Genomic DNA, 17,802 nt, shown 5'->3' on the forward strand with positions numbered 1-17,802 from the left:
CAATGATGCGAGGGCGCGATGGATGCATTCTCGTCCCTGTGTCATCATCGCGTGGCTCCAAATTAGTTCCGAGTCCACCGCCACTCTGAAACGCACGGGTGGATGCTTTTTTTTTTTCTCTTCACCTGTTGCACGTGCTGCATCAAGCCCAGCAGCTGGGCACGTCGAAGGGCGGGACTATTCCGGAGAGGAGACTGTGGCGGACCGTATGCTGAGCGTATTGCTGCTTGGGCTTGAGATATCGGCTATACTCTGCTCACCATGCAATCAACGTAGAGAGATCTGCAGCTGCTCACCCGTAAAGACGCCACGAATCGTAGGAGTTAAGTCCGAACGAAGCCGAAGGTGATAACGATGGGCGGATTGGGCACACAGGAGGCTTAAGGCTTGAAGGGTCCAGCATGGCGGAACTGGCAGCAATGCGGGCCACAGCCAAGGAGAGCGATGTCTCGCATGGGAGACCAACGATTCGTCGTCGTTGTGGGGTTGCACACGTGGAAAGTGCGGCACATGTACCATTCTCCAGGCTGAGAAACACGACAATCTCCACAGGTATGATCAGAGGTAACAGTCAGGCATCGATCGACTGTAGACGAGATGTAGATCTGCCGAGTTTGTCTAGACATGATGACGCGTGGACATGATTGATGCAATGCAGAGTCGTGAGATTTGGCAATGATGCTGTCAGCGATTTGAGTGGGTGCGACACTTGCTGCACGTCGTGCATGTCGAGGAACGCAGCCATGGTGACCATGGCGGACATGGCCCAAGGCCAGGGTGCAACGTGCATTCCACGTTTTGGCGGCCTCAGCAGCAAAGTTCCGGGCCTCTCGATTATGGCGACGTGTTCCACACAAAAGTAGGCCGGTAGTGTTGCGATTGGTAGGCGGCAGCTTACCATGGCACAGTACGACCAGTTCGTGGGCCGAGAGTGGTATCGGTCGCCACCAAAAGGTTACGCGAAAACGGGTCTTGCCAGAAGTTGGACAAACGGCGGTGCAGATGCGAAACGCGGGAGTTTGTGGTGTGTAAGAAGCTGCGGTGTTTGCGCAACGACGCTTTGCTGCCTTCAGCGGCAGGGACGTGTTTGCGGAATAGACAGCTGTCTGCGTCAGGCCATACTGTGGCAGAAGCCCGCCTCAACAGAGCACAGAGGCAGCACGACATGCGCGTATCACTGGCTGCACCGTTCTTGGGTGCAGACGCAGATGGCTGCCTCGTCTCGCGTGGTGGCTGATGGAGACATAGATGGCTGGCGGTGCTGCCATGGTGTGCGTCGCAGCCGCTCGCCGTGTGCTGAACAGGTCCAACACAACAAGCTGTCGCAGCGAGCCTCGTCCGGCGGGCCCATTGTAGCGGCCGGTCCCCTTTGTCGGCGTGCGGCGTAGTCATCGGCAGCGTCTCACCGTGGACAGGGGGCGGCAGAGAGCAGGGATACCTCGTGGAAGCCCATAGCCAAGTGCTTTATTCCCATGCGTTGGTGGACGTGCATGCCGCCATGTGTCTCGTATGCGACTAGGAGGCCGCTGCGGTTAGTGCCTTTGTCATGGCCCAGCTTCAGGGCTAATTCGGCGCCATACTAGGCCATCTTAGCTGTCTTAGGAGGGCGGTGTGAGGACTGTTCAAGCGGCAGAAGACTCAGTGGTCACGGACCCCCAGACTGTGAAGGCCAATCCCAGCTAGGGTACCCACACATTGCCCTTCAGTGAGGTCCGCGATTTGATTCTCCGCGACCATCTTCTGCTCGGCATGCCCTTCCAGACGACATCTCTTCTCCCCTTGACTGTGTCTGTCTCCTCTGTGCCTAACAGCCTGAGCCCTCCTCCCCCCAGCGAGCCCCTCCTCCCCCGACCCGACCACCAGCACAAAGACGACAGCGACCGCCTACCCAGTGCACCTGCCTCCGCCGGCTCAGACGCACCTGCCTCGACATCGCCAGCGAGCAAGAGCAATCCGCCCCCGCCGCCTTCCTCCCGTGGTCCCATCAACCACGCGAGACGCTACACGCTTTCCCGCTTCCCTCTGCTCCGCAAAGGAAGCCGCGAATTGACCAGGACGCCCTCGACCACAAAGAGCCCCGCCGAATCGCCCTTCTACGCTACCGGTGCACCGCGCTCCTCACAGTCGCTTGCGCGTGGCCCAGATCTTTCGCCCGCACGCGAATCCGCTGCCAGCCCCCACGAAGACGGCGACGTCATAGCTGAAGAGGAGGAAGCCACACGACATCTATCAGAGAGACCGAGAGCAGGCAAGCCCGACAAGATGCATCAAACAAGTTCGCGGTTACTCCGCATGACCGACGATGAGCGGCCCTATACCAGGGTGAGTACAACTATTCCTCACTTCCCGACATATCCACGTCAAAAACGCCGAGCCCGTCCAACTTCGACTATGCGAAGACGTCGGCTAACACTCGAATCAGGATTTCAAGGATCTCTTCTCAACCCTCATGGTCTCACTTCCCCTTACAGCACATCGCGTTCGCTTCAGGATGATTGACTTCACCTTCACATCAGACGAAGCAATCACCAACCTTGGATCCCTCAAATTTTCCCAGTCAAACCGCATGCCAGATCCCAAGGACTCATCACGTGTCGTCACCACTACCACCACAACCACTTTCTCAATGGCCAAGGAAATGGCCCGCTCCGTCTGCCAGAAGTTCCTCGAGGCCAAGTTTGTCGAGTCGGTAGAGGGCAAGACAGATTTCATGAACAAGAGCTCGGTCTGGCAACTTACGCCCAAGGGCATTCACATCCTGGAGCGGTTTTGCACACGCAACGGTATCGCTTCAGCTCACGTCAAGGCAGTCATCGAGTCCAACAGGAATCCCCGACAACTGGTTGTTCTCGAGCGTAACACCGAAACTGACAAGCTCCATCATGACGAACAGACTGTTGAGATCCTCTTCCGCCGCTTCATTGGTACCACCGCAAATGAAACCCAGTCAGATTCCGACTCAATACACGAGTTCTCAAAGTGTGATGTTGGGGTTAAGCTTGTCAAGCATCGGCCTACTTCGCAACGCCAGTTTGAGTACACCTTCAATGGACGCAACGCCGCACAGTGGCTCATGGACTGCACAACTATGGTTGACCCCCGCGAATCTGTCGAGGTCGGCTCATTGTTCTTGCAACTAAAGCTTATCGCTCCAGTTGATCCTCGTAATTCAGAACACCAGTTTCAGCCCTCCAAGCAGGTACACTATTACATCACCAATCACGGTGAGCGCGTTGCTGGCTGGCTTCTGGACGAAGTCCCCTCAGGTGGAGACATTGCAGTGAAGTCAAGGGATGGGGTTGCCCGCGATTCCAACAGCAACCGCACCAATGTCATCATCCGTAACCCTTCATGGCGCCTTCTGTACCGCGAGTTCCTCAAGGAAACCATGTGTGAGGAGAACCTCTCCTTCTACCTCGAGGTCCAGCAGTTCAACAAGCAGTATCGAGACGCTATCAATGACAAGGGGGATAACAAGGTCGAGACCATCAGAGAGACTCTTGCCGCAGCTTATGGTAAATCTTCACACACTCAAGCTGCAAACATTTTTTAACTGGTTTAGGTTTGTACAACGCTTTCCTGGCTCCTGGTTCACCCAACGAACTCAACATCGACCATGGTCTTCGTACACAACTCGCCACTCGTATGACACGTGCCGTTGGGGACGACGCAGCAATGTTGCAAAGCCTCAACGAAGTTGCTTCGCTTTTTGAGAAGGCACAGCAATCCATCTTCAAGCTCATGTCAAGTGTATGTTCTCTCTTGTATACCCGTTACCCGAACATCCTGCTAATCTCACATTAGGACTCTGTACCCAAATTCGTAAAGCACCCCAAATACGGACCCCAACTCCGCGGGCTCGATGCCGCTGCTGCATCCGCCTACGTCGCCTCACCAACTGCCACCCGATCATAGAATGAATATCTGGCCACTCTTACGACTGATTCTGATACCTTTCACATGACGACACAACGACGATATGCGAGTGCCGAACCATCTCAGGCTCGTGCGCCTCTCTTGGATAGCTAGCATCATTCTCCTGATACCTCTTTCTCTCGGGTTCTCAACCTGTTCTCCTACTCCATTGCATCCAGTCATAGACTGCGGCGTTTTATGGGTTCCCGGCCAAAAACATTAGCATCAGGTGGTCGTTCGTGGAATTACCCCTTTTCTTCTTTGACCTATGTCACATTTTGTTTACCTTTCTTGTCTTTTCTTTTTCTTCATCTGGTGGTCATAGCGGGATCCAATCTGCAGGCGTACGTCACTGAACGCTTGCAAACAACCGAAGTTCGCAGGTGTTCTTTTTCTTTTCCTTTTCCTTTTCCTTGACGGAGACTAAAAGCTGGGACCGAAGACTATCGGACGTTGCCCAGAGTACTATTTTTGGGCACCTGTTCACGGCTGCACCCCAGCTATTCTGCCCTCTTCATCGTACTTTCCGACGAGCGAGCGTCGAAATGAGGACGATCGGGGCGGTATAGATGGGCACCGCGACAGTCTCCTCACCGAGACTTATGTAAGTTTAGGTTGAGGAGAGTTGATCAACATGCTGGATATGGGAGAGCAGTCGACACGACCCGACGAAGGCACTCGATAAGCATTGGACGGATGACGGAATGCAAATAGAGCACTACTGTACCCTAATAGGAGGTTTCCGATGATACCCTCATACTATAGAAGAATTCATAACGATACTACATATCCTTGCTTCTTGCTGGCAATGACTTGAACTCTGTTAACTAATTTGACAGCGGCCGACCACAGCACGGCGAATTCTCCGAGGGACACAACCGCACATCTGCCTAGCCCCAACCATCCGCGTTACATAAGCACACTCACTTCACTCCTGAAAACCTCCACGACCCTTTTACGAGTCTGGGCCCCGGGCCACTTGGTATCTCTAGCCCTGGCCCCTTCTAGTTCAACTTATCTGCTACGTGCGCATGCTACGTCCGCGGACGCACGACCGAGCGTACCCTGATTTTATCTGTCAGAAGTCAGAACACGACCTTCCACCACATCGCGCGAATCGTATTTTTTTAAGGGAGCTGCGGGTCCATGCAGTCAACTCCGAAAGCTACTTTTGCATGTTTTAAGTCGTAGGTTGGTCGCATCGGTGGGGATAGTCGGAGACGTGATGGGTCGTTGGTGCAGGCGTCGCCCTCCGCGGGTTGTGGTTGGTGCGGAGGAGGACCGGGGAGAGCTGTTTGGTGGAGGGCGAGGCTGCGGATCGGAGATGGGCTGCCGACAGTCGTTGTCGGGATTCAATCTCGGTAAAGCCCCGGGGAGCGCTTGAAGGGTCGAGGAATATACGGAGCGACGGGGTGTTCATGCATCGATAGAGTTTCAAGGATGAGAACTGTCATACCAACGAGGGAGTTCTCGGGTTGCAAAGGTAATGTAAGCGTAGTGGTACGACATTAAGCCTTACCTCATCTTCTCTTTTTTTCCGGCAATATGGATTTCAGATGTTGACACTACGATGCCGAGCTCTGATCGCCATGCCATGTGAGTTCCTCGCGATCACCACCATATCCAGCTGGCACTCGATTGGCAGATCAGCCACTCGCAGTTTCCATTGCGTAGTCAGCATTGACTACTCATCTTCGGAACAACCCTCTCGGGCCGGTGACCGTCGTCCGTCGTGCATCTCCGACCGTATATAGCCGCGTGGTGGCTTGTCAGCGGCGTGAAGATTAGGTTTTCCAGATAGGGTTTTCTTGGGCCAAACGGCGCAGTTCTCATGTAGTTTGGTGCATTGCGCTCGCGTGGCTTCTTCGGTGGTATTAATTTGAGTTGAGGGGATCTCCTTGATCGCGTAGGGAAGAGCCCGCAACCAACGGCCGTGGATGCGTCTCGCATGTATGTGTTTATGGCAGGTGCGTCAGTGTCCCGTTCGTATGATTACATGATCGGTCAACGAGCATCCTGTTTTGTCGGGCGTAGAAAGGGGTGACCCTGGGTCGTGTAGTTTAGAGTTTGTGATGCCACATGGAGGAGCTTGGTGGCAGAAAACGTGCATCCATTTCCGAGACGGTGGTAAGTTTTGCAAGCGTTGCTGCGCCGGGTGCAAGATTGAACACGATTGGCCAGCAGCGCTAGCCTTGCACTGTGGATTACTGGTGGGATGTTAAGTGAGAGAGCGTGGACGGGAAGTTTCTCCGGTGTACTAGAGGATGCGAAGATGGTGTAGGGGTCCAGGTAGAGGATGTGCAGTAGGAGCACGAGATCTTCACGTCCGTTATACGCGAAGACGTATCATGCACCGAACGACATGCCAGCAAATTTCAAGGATCAGATCTTCGCGCGCTCCGTCATAGACGCCATGGATAGCCCTCCGCCGCTTGTAGGACTAAATGCTCGAGTCCACATGCTCCGAATCTACTCAGGATATTATGAGACGATGTATGTGGGCGTGATCGACAGGTACTCATTCTTCTTGGAGCAAGCCCAAGCGAACCGAGGTACTTGTGGCTTGCAGCGTAGAATGCTTGTGGCTTGCGGGATTTGATGCTACATTTGGGTTGAGAGACGATGACGTCTGGGAGGCTAAGTGGTAGTGCGAAGGGTTCATGTGCGTGCGAAAGAAGGCTTCGGAACGGGGCATGTCGAGCCGAGGCAGATCTGTTTGACACGAGACAAGACGGCTCGACCACGTGAGCTGGCGTGCGCGCGTTGCGCGTATGAGCCAGTCCGTGCGTTGTGTTTTCGGGTCTGACGCGACCATGGAGACGGTCGCGATAACAGTGATCAGGCAACAGCAAAGAGTCAGCATCACAAAATTCGCGCCAGAGTCTACTTTCGCATTACAGGAGCTCACTAGCGGTGCCTGCTCTCATCTTCCCGGCCTACCTTGAACACTCGACATCATGGGCCCCGCGCCGCCCAACAGCCAGATGGCTCCTCTGCCTACGGACCTCCCCTTCCGGCTCGTCAGTAAGACGATTGGACAAGGCGCATACGCTTCGTACGTAGCCATACAACTCTATACAAGATGAGAGGAACTCGCTAATGGTAGAGACTGTAGCATCCGCAAAGCCGTCCCACACAACTCGCCCAAGCCCGTCATCGCCATCAAGTTCATCAACAAAGAACATGCCCTGCGAACCGGCCGCCTCACGCCGAAACAAATAAAGATGGAGATTGTATTGCACTCGCATCTCGGGAAGCACCATAACATCATACACTGCCTGGGCTCTGGAGAGGATGCGCTGTGGACATGGATTGCCATGGAGTTGGCTGAGGGCGGGGACTTGTTCGATAAGATCGAGGCAGACGAGGGCGTGGGCGAGGATATTGCGCACTTCTACTTCACCCAATTGGTGAATGCTGTGACATACATGCACAGTAAGGGCGTCGCGCATCGCGACATCAAACCTGAGAACGTGCTATTGAGCGCCGAGGGAGACCTCAAACTCTCTGACTTTGGATTGGCAGCACTCTTCAAGAAGGACGGGCAACTACGACTATGCAATACCGTCTGTGGCTCGCCGCCTTACATTGCTCCGGAGATTGTATCAGGAAGGCGAAGCAAGAGAGCTGATATGCTAGACAGTGGCTATGCAGCGAATATTTGCGACATCTGGAGTTGTGGTATTGTTCTCTTCGTTCTCCTTGTCGGCAATACACCTTGGGACGAGCCGACCAAGCGTTCGGCCGAATTTAAGGAATACGTCGAAACCGGAGGGCACACTACCGATGAGCTCTGGAGCAAAATCCCTCCTGAACTCACCAGTCTGTTACGTGGTATGCTGAAAGTCGACCCTAAAGAACGCTTTACCCTCGATGAAATACGCACACACCCCTGGTGTACACGCAAGAACCCATACTTGACAGCGAGTGGACGCAATGCGAATCCAGTGGGACTGGCGACACAGATGTTATCCCAATTACGCATCGATTTCTCAAGACCGCCGACGCAATCCCAACGTGGATGTTCGCAAGATGTAAATGAAGATGGGGATGCCATGGACATCGACACTGATTCAGATCCTCGTCGCTCAAGCGCTGTACATTTCCTTTCTTCAACGCAACCCGAGACTCCATCTGCGGAAACACCTTTCGACTGGGAGCGACCTCCACGTATCGCCTCTTACGACGGAATTTCCGCATCGCAACCTGTCTCGATACCCGATAACCGTCCTATCAATACGAGCTCGACGCCTTATCTATCCCAACTTCCTTCTTCAACACAAGATATGCTCTCTCAAGACCCCTCTATGACACAATTCAGCTCCACCCCTGGCGTCCCTCTGACTTTTACTCAAGCAGCCAGGAAGTTCGCCGACATCCTTCCTTCCTACTCTCTGGCACGTTTCATCTCTCCCCATACTCTCGGCCTTCTTATGCCACTTCTCCTTACCGCTTTGCATCGGCTAGGTGTCCCTGCACCATCCTTTAGTGAAGCGCAGATCGAGGAAGCAGAGACAGCAGGGACAGCTAGTATACGCGTGAAGATGGCAGATGGGCGGAGACAAGGCTTGAATGGCCATATTGTCATCGAGCAAGCAATATATGAAGGGAGTGCGTATTGGGAGGTGAGGTTCGTTAAAGCGAGTGGAGATCCGTTGGAGTGGAGGAGGTTTTTCAAGAACATGGTGCTTTGCGTGGGCGATGTGGTATTGCGGCCCAATTAGATAAGAACAAAGACACATTACGGAGGTAATATGTTGATATACCCTGGGTTGTATAATGATGGGATGGGATCATAGGCGTTGGCTAAGCATTTAATGATATAGGCAGATGGACTGAGAACTGGGCTAGGCTGGCGTGGATATATCTACGGGGCTGTTGGCTATTGACGCTGTATTCTACGGAAGACGATATGACAACAGCATCATGAATACGTGAAACAGTTCACTGCTGGTGGTCGTGTAACAAATCAATCATCTCAGGGAACAACAGTATCCCAAATTATACCATTAGGTAATAACAAGGTATCACTCCATGCCTATGTCAGATGAATAAACGATCCCACATGGCGTTGTTTGCAGAAAGCCCCCCAAGTTTCGCAAAATCTAGTTCTCGCTTTCCAAGAGACAAGAAGCCTTCCTTGGAAAAGCTCGAAATGTGATTCATGGCAGATATCCGCAAATTTCACCATGCGCAGTCGGTATGTAGTCAGCGATGATAACAGCTAAAGGGATTTTCTTTGGCTGTTTACAAATAGCATGCCAGCTCAATGTAACTATATCGTCATGGCACCGAAGACAGCGGCAGCAATGGCAACGACCAAGCTACTCATTCGTACAGTGCTCGCAGCACTTGTATCATCGCCATTTCCGCTTCCGTTACCAGCCCCACTCCCATTCGGCTGATCCTCTGCCTTCAGCTCACCCGCGCCATACGCCTTGAAGCCTCCTGAGATAGAGCTTGCATGTCCAGTAGATCCCTCTACACACTTGCTATCGTCCTGAAAAGCATCCCAAGCTTGCTTCCAAGCAGCATCGGGATCAGCATAGGTTGTCGCAGTGTAGAAAATCTTACAGTCACTGGCTTCGTATATGTACTGTAGAGGCGTACCGGAAGCATCGCCTTTTCGCACTTGATCCTGGGATTGAAGGCGTGAAGCTCCATCTCCGGCGCGTGTGATTATTTGCGGAACATTCGCAACTGCTGATAGAGCATCGTCGTTGGCGGAGTAAGATGATAGGGAGAGTGCAGAACTCATGTTCAACGCGATCTGGGCAAAACTTTGCCAGTAGATTAGTGGTGTTACTTCGCCACCTTTGGACCCGGTCACGGTTTGAATAGGCTTAGTCTCTGGTCGGCCACCAACTGTGACAGCTTTGATGCCGGCGATGTTCTTGAGCTCTTCATGGAAGGAGGCGCAGGATGAGCCGCAAAGAGCGTCGGTATACATGACGATGTTGGATGCATTGAATGGAGTTGGGCGGGTACCATTCACGAAACGCCAACCTTCAGGGAGGATAGACACTTCATCAGTGTACTGTGTTGGTGTTAGCATCGAGTATATTTAAGCTAGAATGGTTTCTGTACTCACATTGTAACGCATCGTCTTTGTGTACGAGTCGTCATTCAACTCAACTGGGCCATTAAAGTCATCCCATCCATCGAAGTCCGCACCATCCGCATTGCGGAAGTGCCACCAGGACCAGTACCTGAATGTATAGCTTTCCTCAATACTTTCTTCAGTATACTGGGCAAACCTTCTAGCTTTGACCTGGTCACTTCTGATCTCGTTGATAGCGTCGCCAATCTTCACAAAGGCATCAGTGGCTCTGTAACGCTGCCCGGAGAAGGGCTCCATCTCCGGAAAAAGCTGCATAAAGGCATCAAGAAGCAGATTAGTGCTACCGCCACCGTTCTCGCGTAAATCGATGATGAGTTTCTGCTTGTTCTCACTCATGCACTTGCTGAGAAATGAAGCAATCGTGACCTGCAGTGTGGAGAATGCAAGGTCAGTGTATGTCTCGCACATATTGAATGCACTAATAACTTACCTGAAACTCGTTGCAGAACTCAGATTCACTCAAGTCCTCGCTAGGGTTACTGAAAGAGATAATCTTGAGAACTGCAACATCGTCGTAACCATCACCATTGAGAAAGTACCCAGCCACTGTTCCACTTGAGTCTTGCTCAACAACATTTTCTGCATAAGATCCAGAAGTAGGTGTCATTGTCTGACGCTTGTTGCGACGGTGGTAGACGCCGGTGGGAATACGGGGAACTGGGCCAGGAGCGCTAGGCGCTATAATATGACTGATACCAGCAGGCATCTTTGGTTTTGGCAGAGCGATGTCAAATGAGCCCGAATCAGCCTTTGTATTGGCAGAGAGGGGCGAGGAGCTGCCGGTGCAGAATCTGTCGAAAAATGACTGTCCATCAGTAACACCTGCGAACATAGATGCATAGTCTGAGGATGCGCCGTTAGGTATGGAAACTGTTGAGCCATTCGCCCATGTGATATCAGTGCTGGGCCCGTCATATCTCCTTTGATTCATAAAACTCCCAAGGTTGTCGGTATCTCCTTTGGACAGCATGTCGTTGATGAGACCGTCGGAATCGATGTATTGTGACCAGGAAGTGGACTTGAGGAAATCGTATGGGTTCTGACCATTGATCTCGGTAATCTCGGAAACGTCTGAACTGCCCTCGGCTACACTCGCAACATCATCAGCCACATAGAGCTTTGGAAGTGCCTTGCCGTCCTCCGAGATGGAAGCCACATTGATCTGTCTGAAGAAGTCGAACACTGTGAGTATATCGGGCCTGTAGTTGAAGTGGAAATTTCCAGTACGGATAGTAATGTTCTGAATAGCTAGTTGAACCGCATATTCACTGGAGAAGGAGTTGAGGTTGTCCTTCACGCTATCCAGTTCTGCTTCGATATCCAGGGGTCCAAATTCCCAATCATCGCCTGGTTTCTTCAACCACACAAGCTCGGATTGGAACTGCCATATCTGCTTCAACTCATCAATAAGCTGTGCGTTTCCTTGGACGTCGACCGGGACGGAATCAAGACAGTCGAAGGCTACCTGTGCTTCGATGGAACTGGATTGCCTTAGATCCGCGGCAGCAGCTGCGCAGGGCTCGGAGGATGAAGATTGTGCTGCGACGAGGGCCGTTGAAGCCAAGAGCAGGGCACTCTTCAGCATAATGACATGCGTGGGCCCCCGAGGGCGATCTTGTCCGAAAAATAATGGAATAGGGTTATTGGACACCACTCGAGCAATAAGCAAAACAAAACACGGAATTCAACAAAGCAGCTGAAGACTGAGGCGGTAGGTGACGCAGTGACGGTAGAGGTCTTAAGAACCCAAGAGCTTGGGTGTCTCATCGGAAGGCAGCAGGATGTCGCCTGCCTCATATAGGACCAAGAAAAGGCGCGCTCTAAGTTGCTTTACCTTCCTCAGTCTAGGCTTTCGGGAGGCCTGAGCCGCAATGAGACGATTGGGATTGGCGCCAGGATCTCCGCAGATGACATCCGCCTTTGAGTTGGCTAGTCTGCTGTTAGGGCTGAAAATCCACAGCCTACCAGACCTCGCTTCCACGCACCGCCCATTCGAAGTTCAAAGCCCATCTGCTGTACTATACAGCACAAGCTACCGCAACACGCATATTGGCGCGCCATTTAGGTCTTGGCTCAAACGCGCATTTGCATCAAGGCGTTTCCTGAGGAAGGTGGACTGGTGTTGCGTAAAAACTGAGGCACGATTGACCGCCAATCAGACCACCAAGCATTACATGCATGAGCTTTTTCTCCATACCAGGTGTCTTTTTGCTGCTGTACAGCAGTAGCGTGCCAAGTGTGGCACAGTGATATGCAGGATTCAGAGTGAGGCGCGGACGAATGCCCAATGGAGAATCGCGTCTGCATGGTTAGACGAGCGACGAGGGGTTATTTTGTTCACCGGTATGGACTATGACTGATTACTGTTTCTATAAAAGTTATGGCGAGCAATAAGAGTAGTTGGGATTTGTGCAAATGTGCTGCGTTCCGGTATTGCGAGTGATGGATGAAGGTTGCTGTCCTGTAACAGAGGATCCCCCCTGAGGTCATGCCAAGCCTTTCGCGTGTGAGAAGTGTATCTTACGTCTCGCACGCACGTCAGACTACATTTTGACATACCCTGATTCGAGAACATAACGATACACTGCGCCTTGTGACAAGAGGCGCCCTTGCGAAGTAAGGGCGTGAGTGCTCTACATTCAGGTACAATAACACCTTGAGAGCCTATGTAGGTAGCCCGAAAGTCATTCTATACTAATCAAACCATCTGACGCTAATATCGATCTTCCGCCGGTCAGCGCAAGCTATGGAACAGGCAATCCATATGGCTTGATGACTGAGGCTATTTCAAGCTGTGCAAAATAGATCTCAGGCTACAGGCTCCATACGTTGCCTTGGCAGGTGATCCTAGGATTAGGCCACCAGAGATCAGCCCTAGACTCAGCCCGTCTGTCCTAGATAAATGTGTGACGGACCAAGTAGACATCAACATGGGCTTTGGCCCCCAACTACAACGCCATTTCATGGGCTCTAGGAAATTGAGTAGCTTGCTGGAACAGCTGACCTAATAATCATATACCAGACTGGACAGACCTTGTGATATAGCCATAATCCAAGGGTGTGCTAGAACGTCATCAAGACTAAGACGCTTCGCCGCATCGGGGTTCAGCAAACGCAGCCAAGTCAGAGCATACCCTTAATCGGCGCATCTGTCATGCTGGGTGTGTAGCACTTACTTCGACGAACCGACTCTTCTGCCCGCTTACTGATATACTTCGAGAATCCGGTTCCTTTGCCTTTGAAGATCACAGTCTTTGTCCACGTACTTCTTGATATCTTTCATTCCGAATAGCGATCTTCCCACGAGCAGCTTGTACATCAACGCCCCTCAATTCCACTGATCGATTGCCTTGATATGCCTTCCTCCGATCGTACCGGGCTTCAGGACCGTGGCCGCGACCTTGGGGCTTAGATGACCCAGTGTGCTGCAAACGGTAGATTAGGATCTCGACTCTGTGTGTACAGAGTATTCGAGATCGATAAGCTTAACCTCGCTGTGAAAGCCAAGGAGTACGTTTTCGGGCTTGACATCACGGTGCGTAATGTTCTGACCATGCGGTTAGTGGTGTGCGGAGGTGAATTGAGTGATTTATACGGAGGTATGCTGTTCAGTGAATCGGCCTTTTGTTTGTTTCTTAATGTTCGAGTATAGGCTAGGAAAGCCGCTGTACTGTTTCCGAGGCGTTCTCGTCCATCCGCCATCTTACTCCTCGTTTCTCGCTTTGTGACGTTCGATTAGCTGTTTGATTGGAGGGTACTGAACCTTGCTTTCGTCCTTTACATCTATTCCCTTATCAGTGAAAAACGAGAAGTAGGTAAGAGAAGCGACTATCTATCGATTACTTCAAGTCTGCAAGAGCAGAATGGGCTCCCTTAGTGATTGAGACGTTTGCGTCTACGACGTGCTGTATAGGCGCCACTTTGTTCATTAGCGATGTATGTTTGGGCTGCGTGCGGCCGAATGGTGTTGTTTTGAAGACGTGGCTGTAGCAAATTTCAAAGTCAGAGTGTGTGCATGAAAAAGTCACATATAATGCTACGCTCTATCACTCTCATCGATCTGGTCTCAGTCCCGTTTGTTCCTCGTCACCAATGTGAACGCGGGTCTCAGTATTCACAACACCGACCGTCACAACAAACGCCCAACACATATTGATACCAGTATCAACGCTGCCACACAACTGTCACTACCTTTTGTATCTTCATCTTGCTAAGTTTAGATTTAAATACGTGAGCTCTCTTAAGTTGTTCATCAAGAATCGAACCCGATTTGGCATTCTTGGGCATTAGCCCACTCAGCTCTGCTAGATCAAGGTCGCCGATTCGATTCCTGAAGACAGAAGGGAGACTGAGCAGACGCCCAGATTCGCCGGGTCGCACAACGAACGTCTGGCGAAAGAGAATAAGGAGTCCGTCACCATGGGTCGCGTGTGAGGGGCGCCCATCAGAGTTCTGTCTTGGTAAGTTTTTTTGTTAACCACTCTCCTTCTGTAGCTTCTTTGTAAGGCGCTCGCTTGTGTATACAAATATAGCGCCAAGCTTGCGTAGAGTGCGGCCCTCTGCTACTTCGTTCCTTTTTCTCGCTTGTACATGCTAGAAACAGCAGTGTAGCTCGAATAACGTAGGATATAAAGCATACATATCGGCGTTCACAGAACCGTAGAGGACTGTCTCTTAGTAGAGCAAATTTCGGGCGTCATCAAGGTGTCAGGCCCAGGCGCTGCTCAACCACTTCCACAATCTCCCTCCAGTCTTTCATTGCGCCGCCTCCGATATCTCCGCACGCCAACTCTTTCTCCATGGGCTGCAGCACCTCGAACCAGCCCCCGTTCTTCACACCCCACTCTTCCTCCAGTACCAGCACCTGCTTCTTCGTGATAGGCTGAAACCACATGGCAGTATTCATGCTTGGTGCGACTAATATCCTCTTTCTCTGTATGCCACCTTCATCTTGCGGCCATTGCACGCCAGGTATGCTCCTTACCGGATCGATCAGACCGGTGGTATCCCACGCGCGTACAACAGATAGCAGAAGGTTTTCCGATAAGCCTTGTGTTATCTTAGCGAGCTCGTTGGCGCTCAATGGTGCAATGACCATAATGTCTGCCCATCGCCGTAGCTCAATATGAAGGATCTTGTTGCCTCGTACCCATGGTGCCCTCCACTCGTCTTCGTCAAAGTATATTCCGTCTACATTCGGCAGGGCTTCTATATCTTCCATGGAAGGCTGTTCGCCGCTCTGTCCCTGCAGGAAGCTGGTCGCCGCAGCCGTGAATATGAGTCGAATCCGTACATTCGCATGTTTCGCTAACGCGTTGATCATGTTTGGTATCTTGATGGTCGCAACCGACCCTGACGCGCAGAGAAGGATGTGGATCTTGTCATCGTGGTGATGGAAGTCGAAAGGGTCTGTCTTGGGAGGGTCGTGGACCTGATGTTGGACAGGTCTAATGTTGAGCGGCTTGAGGTCGTGTACTTGAGCGGTCATGTTGTGTTACCTTTAACAGGTCGTCACTAAGTGTCAGTGTCTAACTAAGAAATCTGAGCGAGATGTCTGAGATCTAGACATTGTCCCACTGTTGAGTGTGGCGGCGGCGTTACGAACGCGGTTCGCCATAGTGGGGGAGGGAGATGTGGTGTCGTGAAGTTTGACGGACGCTAATCCGCTTGTCGGATGGTTCGCGGGAAGTGCCCGGCAGCTGCGCAGTCAGCGACACTTCAGTCGACCCTTCTCGAATTTCAACGTCGAGCCACACAAGACATAGCGTGTAACACATTCCGAAAGCCTTGGGCTTCTCATTCTGACTCTGTCCTCATCCAGCCACAGTAGATCACCACTCGAACGGAGTACCGGCGCCTTATCTCCGTATCACTCCGTCCCACTTTGGTACACCAGATAATCTTCACCATGTCGTGCAGTCAGCCCAATCGTCGGCGTGATCTGTTCGTAGAAATCTTCATAGAGGCTCAAACTTCACATTCGAGCTGCATGTGCAGTGCTGGGCAGTATCTGTGTCAACGAATAGGTATGATTTCATCAATAGCGGGGTTAAGGAGTTAACGGCGGGGTCGTCCGTCATTATGTGTGGAGTGCCAGCGTCATTGCGATGATGGGTACGCGCCAGGTGCTCAAAGATCAAGCTCATCCGACTTGGTCCGTCCAGAACCTACATCTCCAACAACTAACAATCTCTCTCGGTCGAAGTTCTGCAGCAGCTTGTCTTATATCCGCCGGAAGACACTACCCCCGTCGATACTCAGCAGATCGAACCACAATAACATAAATAACGACAACTTCACTTGCAAAAACCAACTATCACAATCACCAACACTACTCAGTACCAACGAGAATACAAGCTTCACGATTTCTATAATGTCTCTGCTCACTGCACCTCTCGGTCGCGATGGCCCCCAAGTCACCCGCCTGGGTTTCGGCCTCATGGGCCTGTCCGCCTTCTATGGTCAGCCCAAACCCGACTCTGAGCGTCTAGCGCTGCTTGACAGAGCTCATGAGCTAGGCGAACGTTTCTGGGACTCTTCAGACATGTACGATGGTCGCAATTGCAGGCCCAGCAACAGCTTACAAGTGCTTTAGGTACGGCGACAACGAAGACTTGATTGGGAAGTGGTTCAAGGCCAACCCCGACAAGCGCAATGATATCTTCCTAGCAACCAAATTCGCGGTCAAGAACATGGGCGCCGAGATCGACTCTTCTCCAGAATACGTCAAGGAGGCCGTCGAGAAGTCTCTGCAACGGCTCGGGATTGAACAGATCGATCTTTACTACTGCCACCGTGTTGACCAGAAGACGCCCATCGAACTCACTGTGCAAGCCATGGCTGACCTTGTCAATCTCAAGAAAGTAAAGTACCTTGGTCTTTCAGAAGTCAGCGCCGAGACGTTGCGAAGAGCGCACAAAGTTCATCCTATCTCTGCTGTACAGGTTGAATACTCTCCTTTTGCCCTGGAAATTGAGAGCAAGCAAATCGACCTACTGAAGACATGCCGTGAGCTAGGTGTGGCCGTGGTTGCCTACTCGCCTCTAAACCGCGGTATGCTGAGTGGTGCCCTCAAGGGCCCAGAGGACTTTGAAGAAAGCGATTTCCGTCGATTCGCGCCTCGTTTCAGTGCTGAGAACTTTCCCAAGAACCTCAAGCTTGTGGAGCAGATCACCGAGGTTGCAAAGGCCAAAGGCGTCACTCCCAGCCAATTGACTTTGGCGTGGTTGATGGCGCAGGGTGAGGACATTTTCCCTATCCCAGGCACGACTAAGGCTGCGCGCCTGGAAGAGAATGTGGGAAGTTTGAAGGTTGAAGTGAGTAAAGAGGAGGAACAAAAGATTCGCAAGTCATGTGAAGGTAAGTGTGCCTGTGCGGACTGCATGTGAGACATAGGCTGACTTTGTGCGCCCCCGTTTAGAGGTGGAGGTTAGTGGTGGACGCTACCCTGAGAGCTTCATGAAGTCGTGCTATGCCGATACGCCGTCACTTGAGCAGTACCGAGATGGTGGTGCAGGCTCGGATGGGAGTGGAGGTGACGGAAAACCGACCAGGACAGCGGATATCATTGGCGGGTCGTAGAGCATCATGTTGGACGAGAAGGAGCGGATGATGCAGACAAGGGAGGAAAAGACAGGCAAAATTACAATCTGACTCAACTCTCTACAATGTCCCCACAGCACACCGTGATTGCCCACAACATGTGTTTACTCCGTGCAGGTGTGTGGTGGAGTCGGGCGCGCCGGCGCTAGCTGCGTTCGACGGCT

At 52.0% G+C, this 17,802-nt stretch overlaps 5 protein-coding genes across 5 annotated transcripts; 3 read left to right on the forward strand and 2 right to left on the reverse strand.

The window, feature by feature from the left end:
- Positions 1–1,749: 1,749 nt before the first annotated feature.
- J4E82_001397 (uncharacterized protein) lies at positions 1,750–3,915 on the forward strand (the record flags this gene model as incomplete). The annotated part of the gene is made up of 4 exons (XM_051727711.1): positions 1,750–2,322; positions 2,423–3,515; positions 3,563–3,750; positions 3,805–3,915. The coding sequence occupies 4 exons, from the start codon at positions 1,750–1,752 to the stop codon at positions 3,913–3,915; spliced, it is 1,965 nt and encodes a 654-aa protein (XP_051592556.1).
- A 2,984-nt stretch (positions 3,916–6,899) lies between these two features.
- Positions 6,900–8,639, forward strand: J4E82_001398 (uncharacterized protein; the record flags this gene model as incomplete). Its single annotated transcript, XM_051727712.1, has 2 exons — positions 6,900–6,970; positions 7,031–8,639. 2 exons carry the CDS (start codon positions 6,900–6,902, stop codon positions 8,637–8,639), a joined length of 1,680 nt encoding a protein of 559 aa, XP_051592557.1.
- A 551-nt stretch (positions 8,640–9,190) lies between these two features.
- J4E82_001399 (uncharacterized protein) lies at positions 9,191–11,621 on the reverse strand (the record flags this gene model as incomplete). The annotated part of the gene is made up of 3 exons (XM_051727713.1): positions 9,191–9,952; positions 10,007–10,402; positions 10,467–11,621. 3 exons carry the CDS (start codon positions 11,619–11,621, stop codon positions 9,191–9,193), a joined length of 2,313 nt encoding a protein of 770 aa, XP_051592558.1.
- A 3,114-nt stretch (positions 11,622–14,735) lies between these two features.
- On the reverse strand, positions 14,736–15,524 carry J4E82_001400 (uncharacterized protein; the record flags this gene model as incomplete). The annotated part of the gene is made up of 1 exon (XM_051727714.1): positions 14,736–15,524. The coding sequence occupies one exon, from the start codon at positions 15,522–15,524 to the stop codon at positions 14,736–14,738; it is 789 nt and encodes a 262-aa protein (XP_051592559.1).
- Positions 15,525–16,409: 885 nt separating this feature from the next.
- On the forward strand, positions 16,410–17,617 carry J4E82_001401 (uncharacterized protein; the record flags this gene model as incomplete). The annotated part of the gene is made up of 3 exons (XM_051727715.1): positions 16,410–16,582; positions 16,632–17,395; positions 17,457–17,617. The coding sequence occupies 3 exons, from the start codon at positions 16,410–16,412 to the stop codon at positions 17,615–17,617; spliced, it is 1,098 nt and encodes a 365-aa protein (XP_051592560.1).
- Between the last annotated feature and the right edge of the window lie 185 nt (positions 17,618–17,802).

This window comes from Alternaria postmessia (assembly GCF_024291825.1).
Source record: "Alternaria postmessia strain BMP 2775 chromosome Unknown scaffold_5, whole genome shotgun sequence".
Lineage (NCBI taxonomy): Eukaryota > Fungi > Ascomycota > Dothideomycetes > Pleosporales > Pleosporaceae > Alternaria > Alternaria postmessia.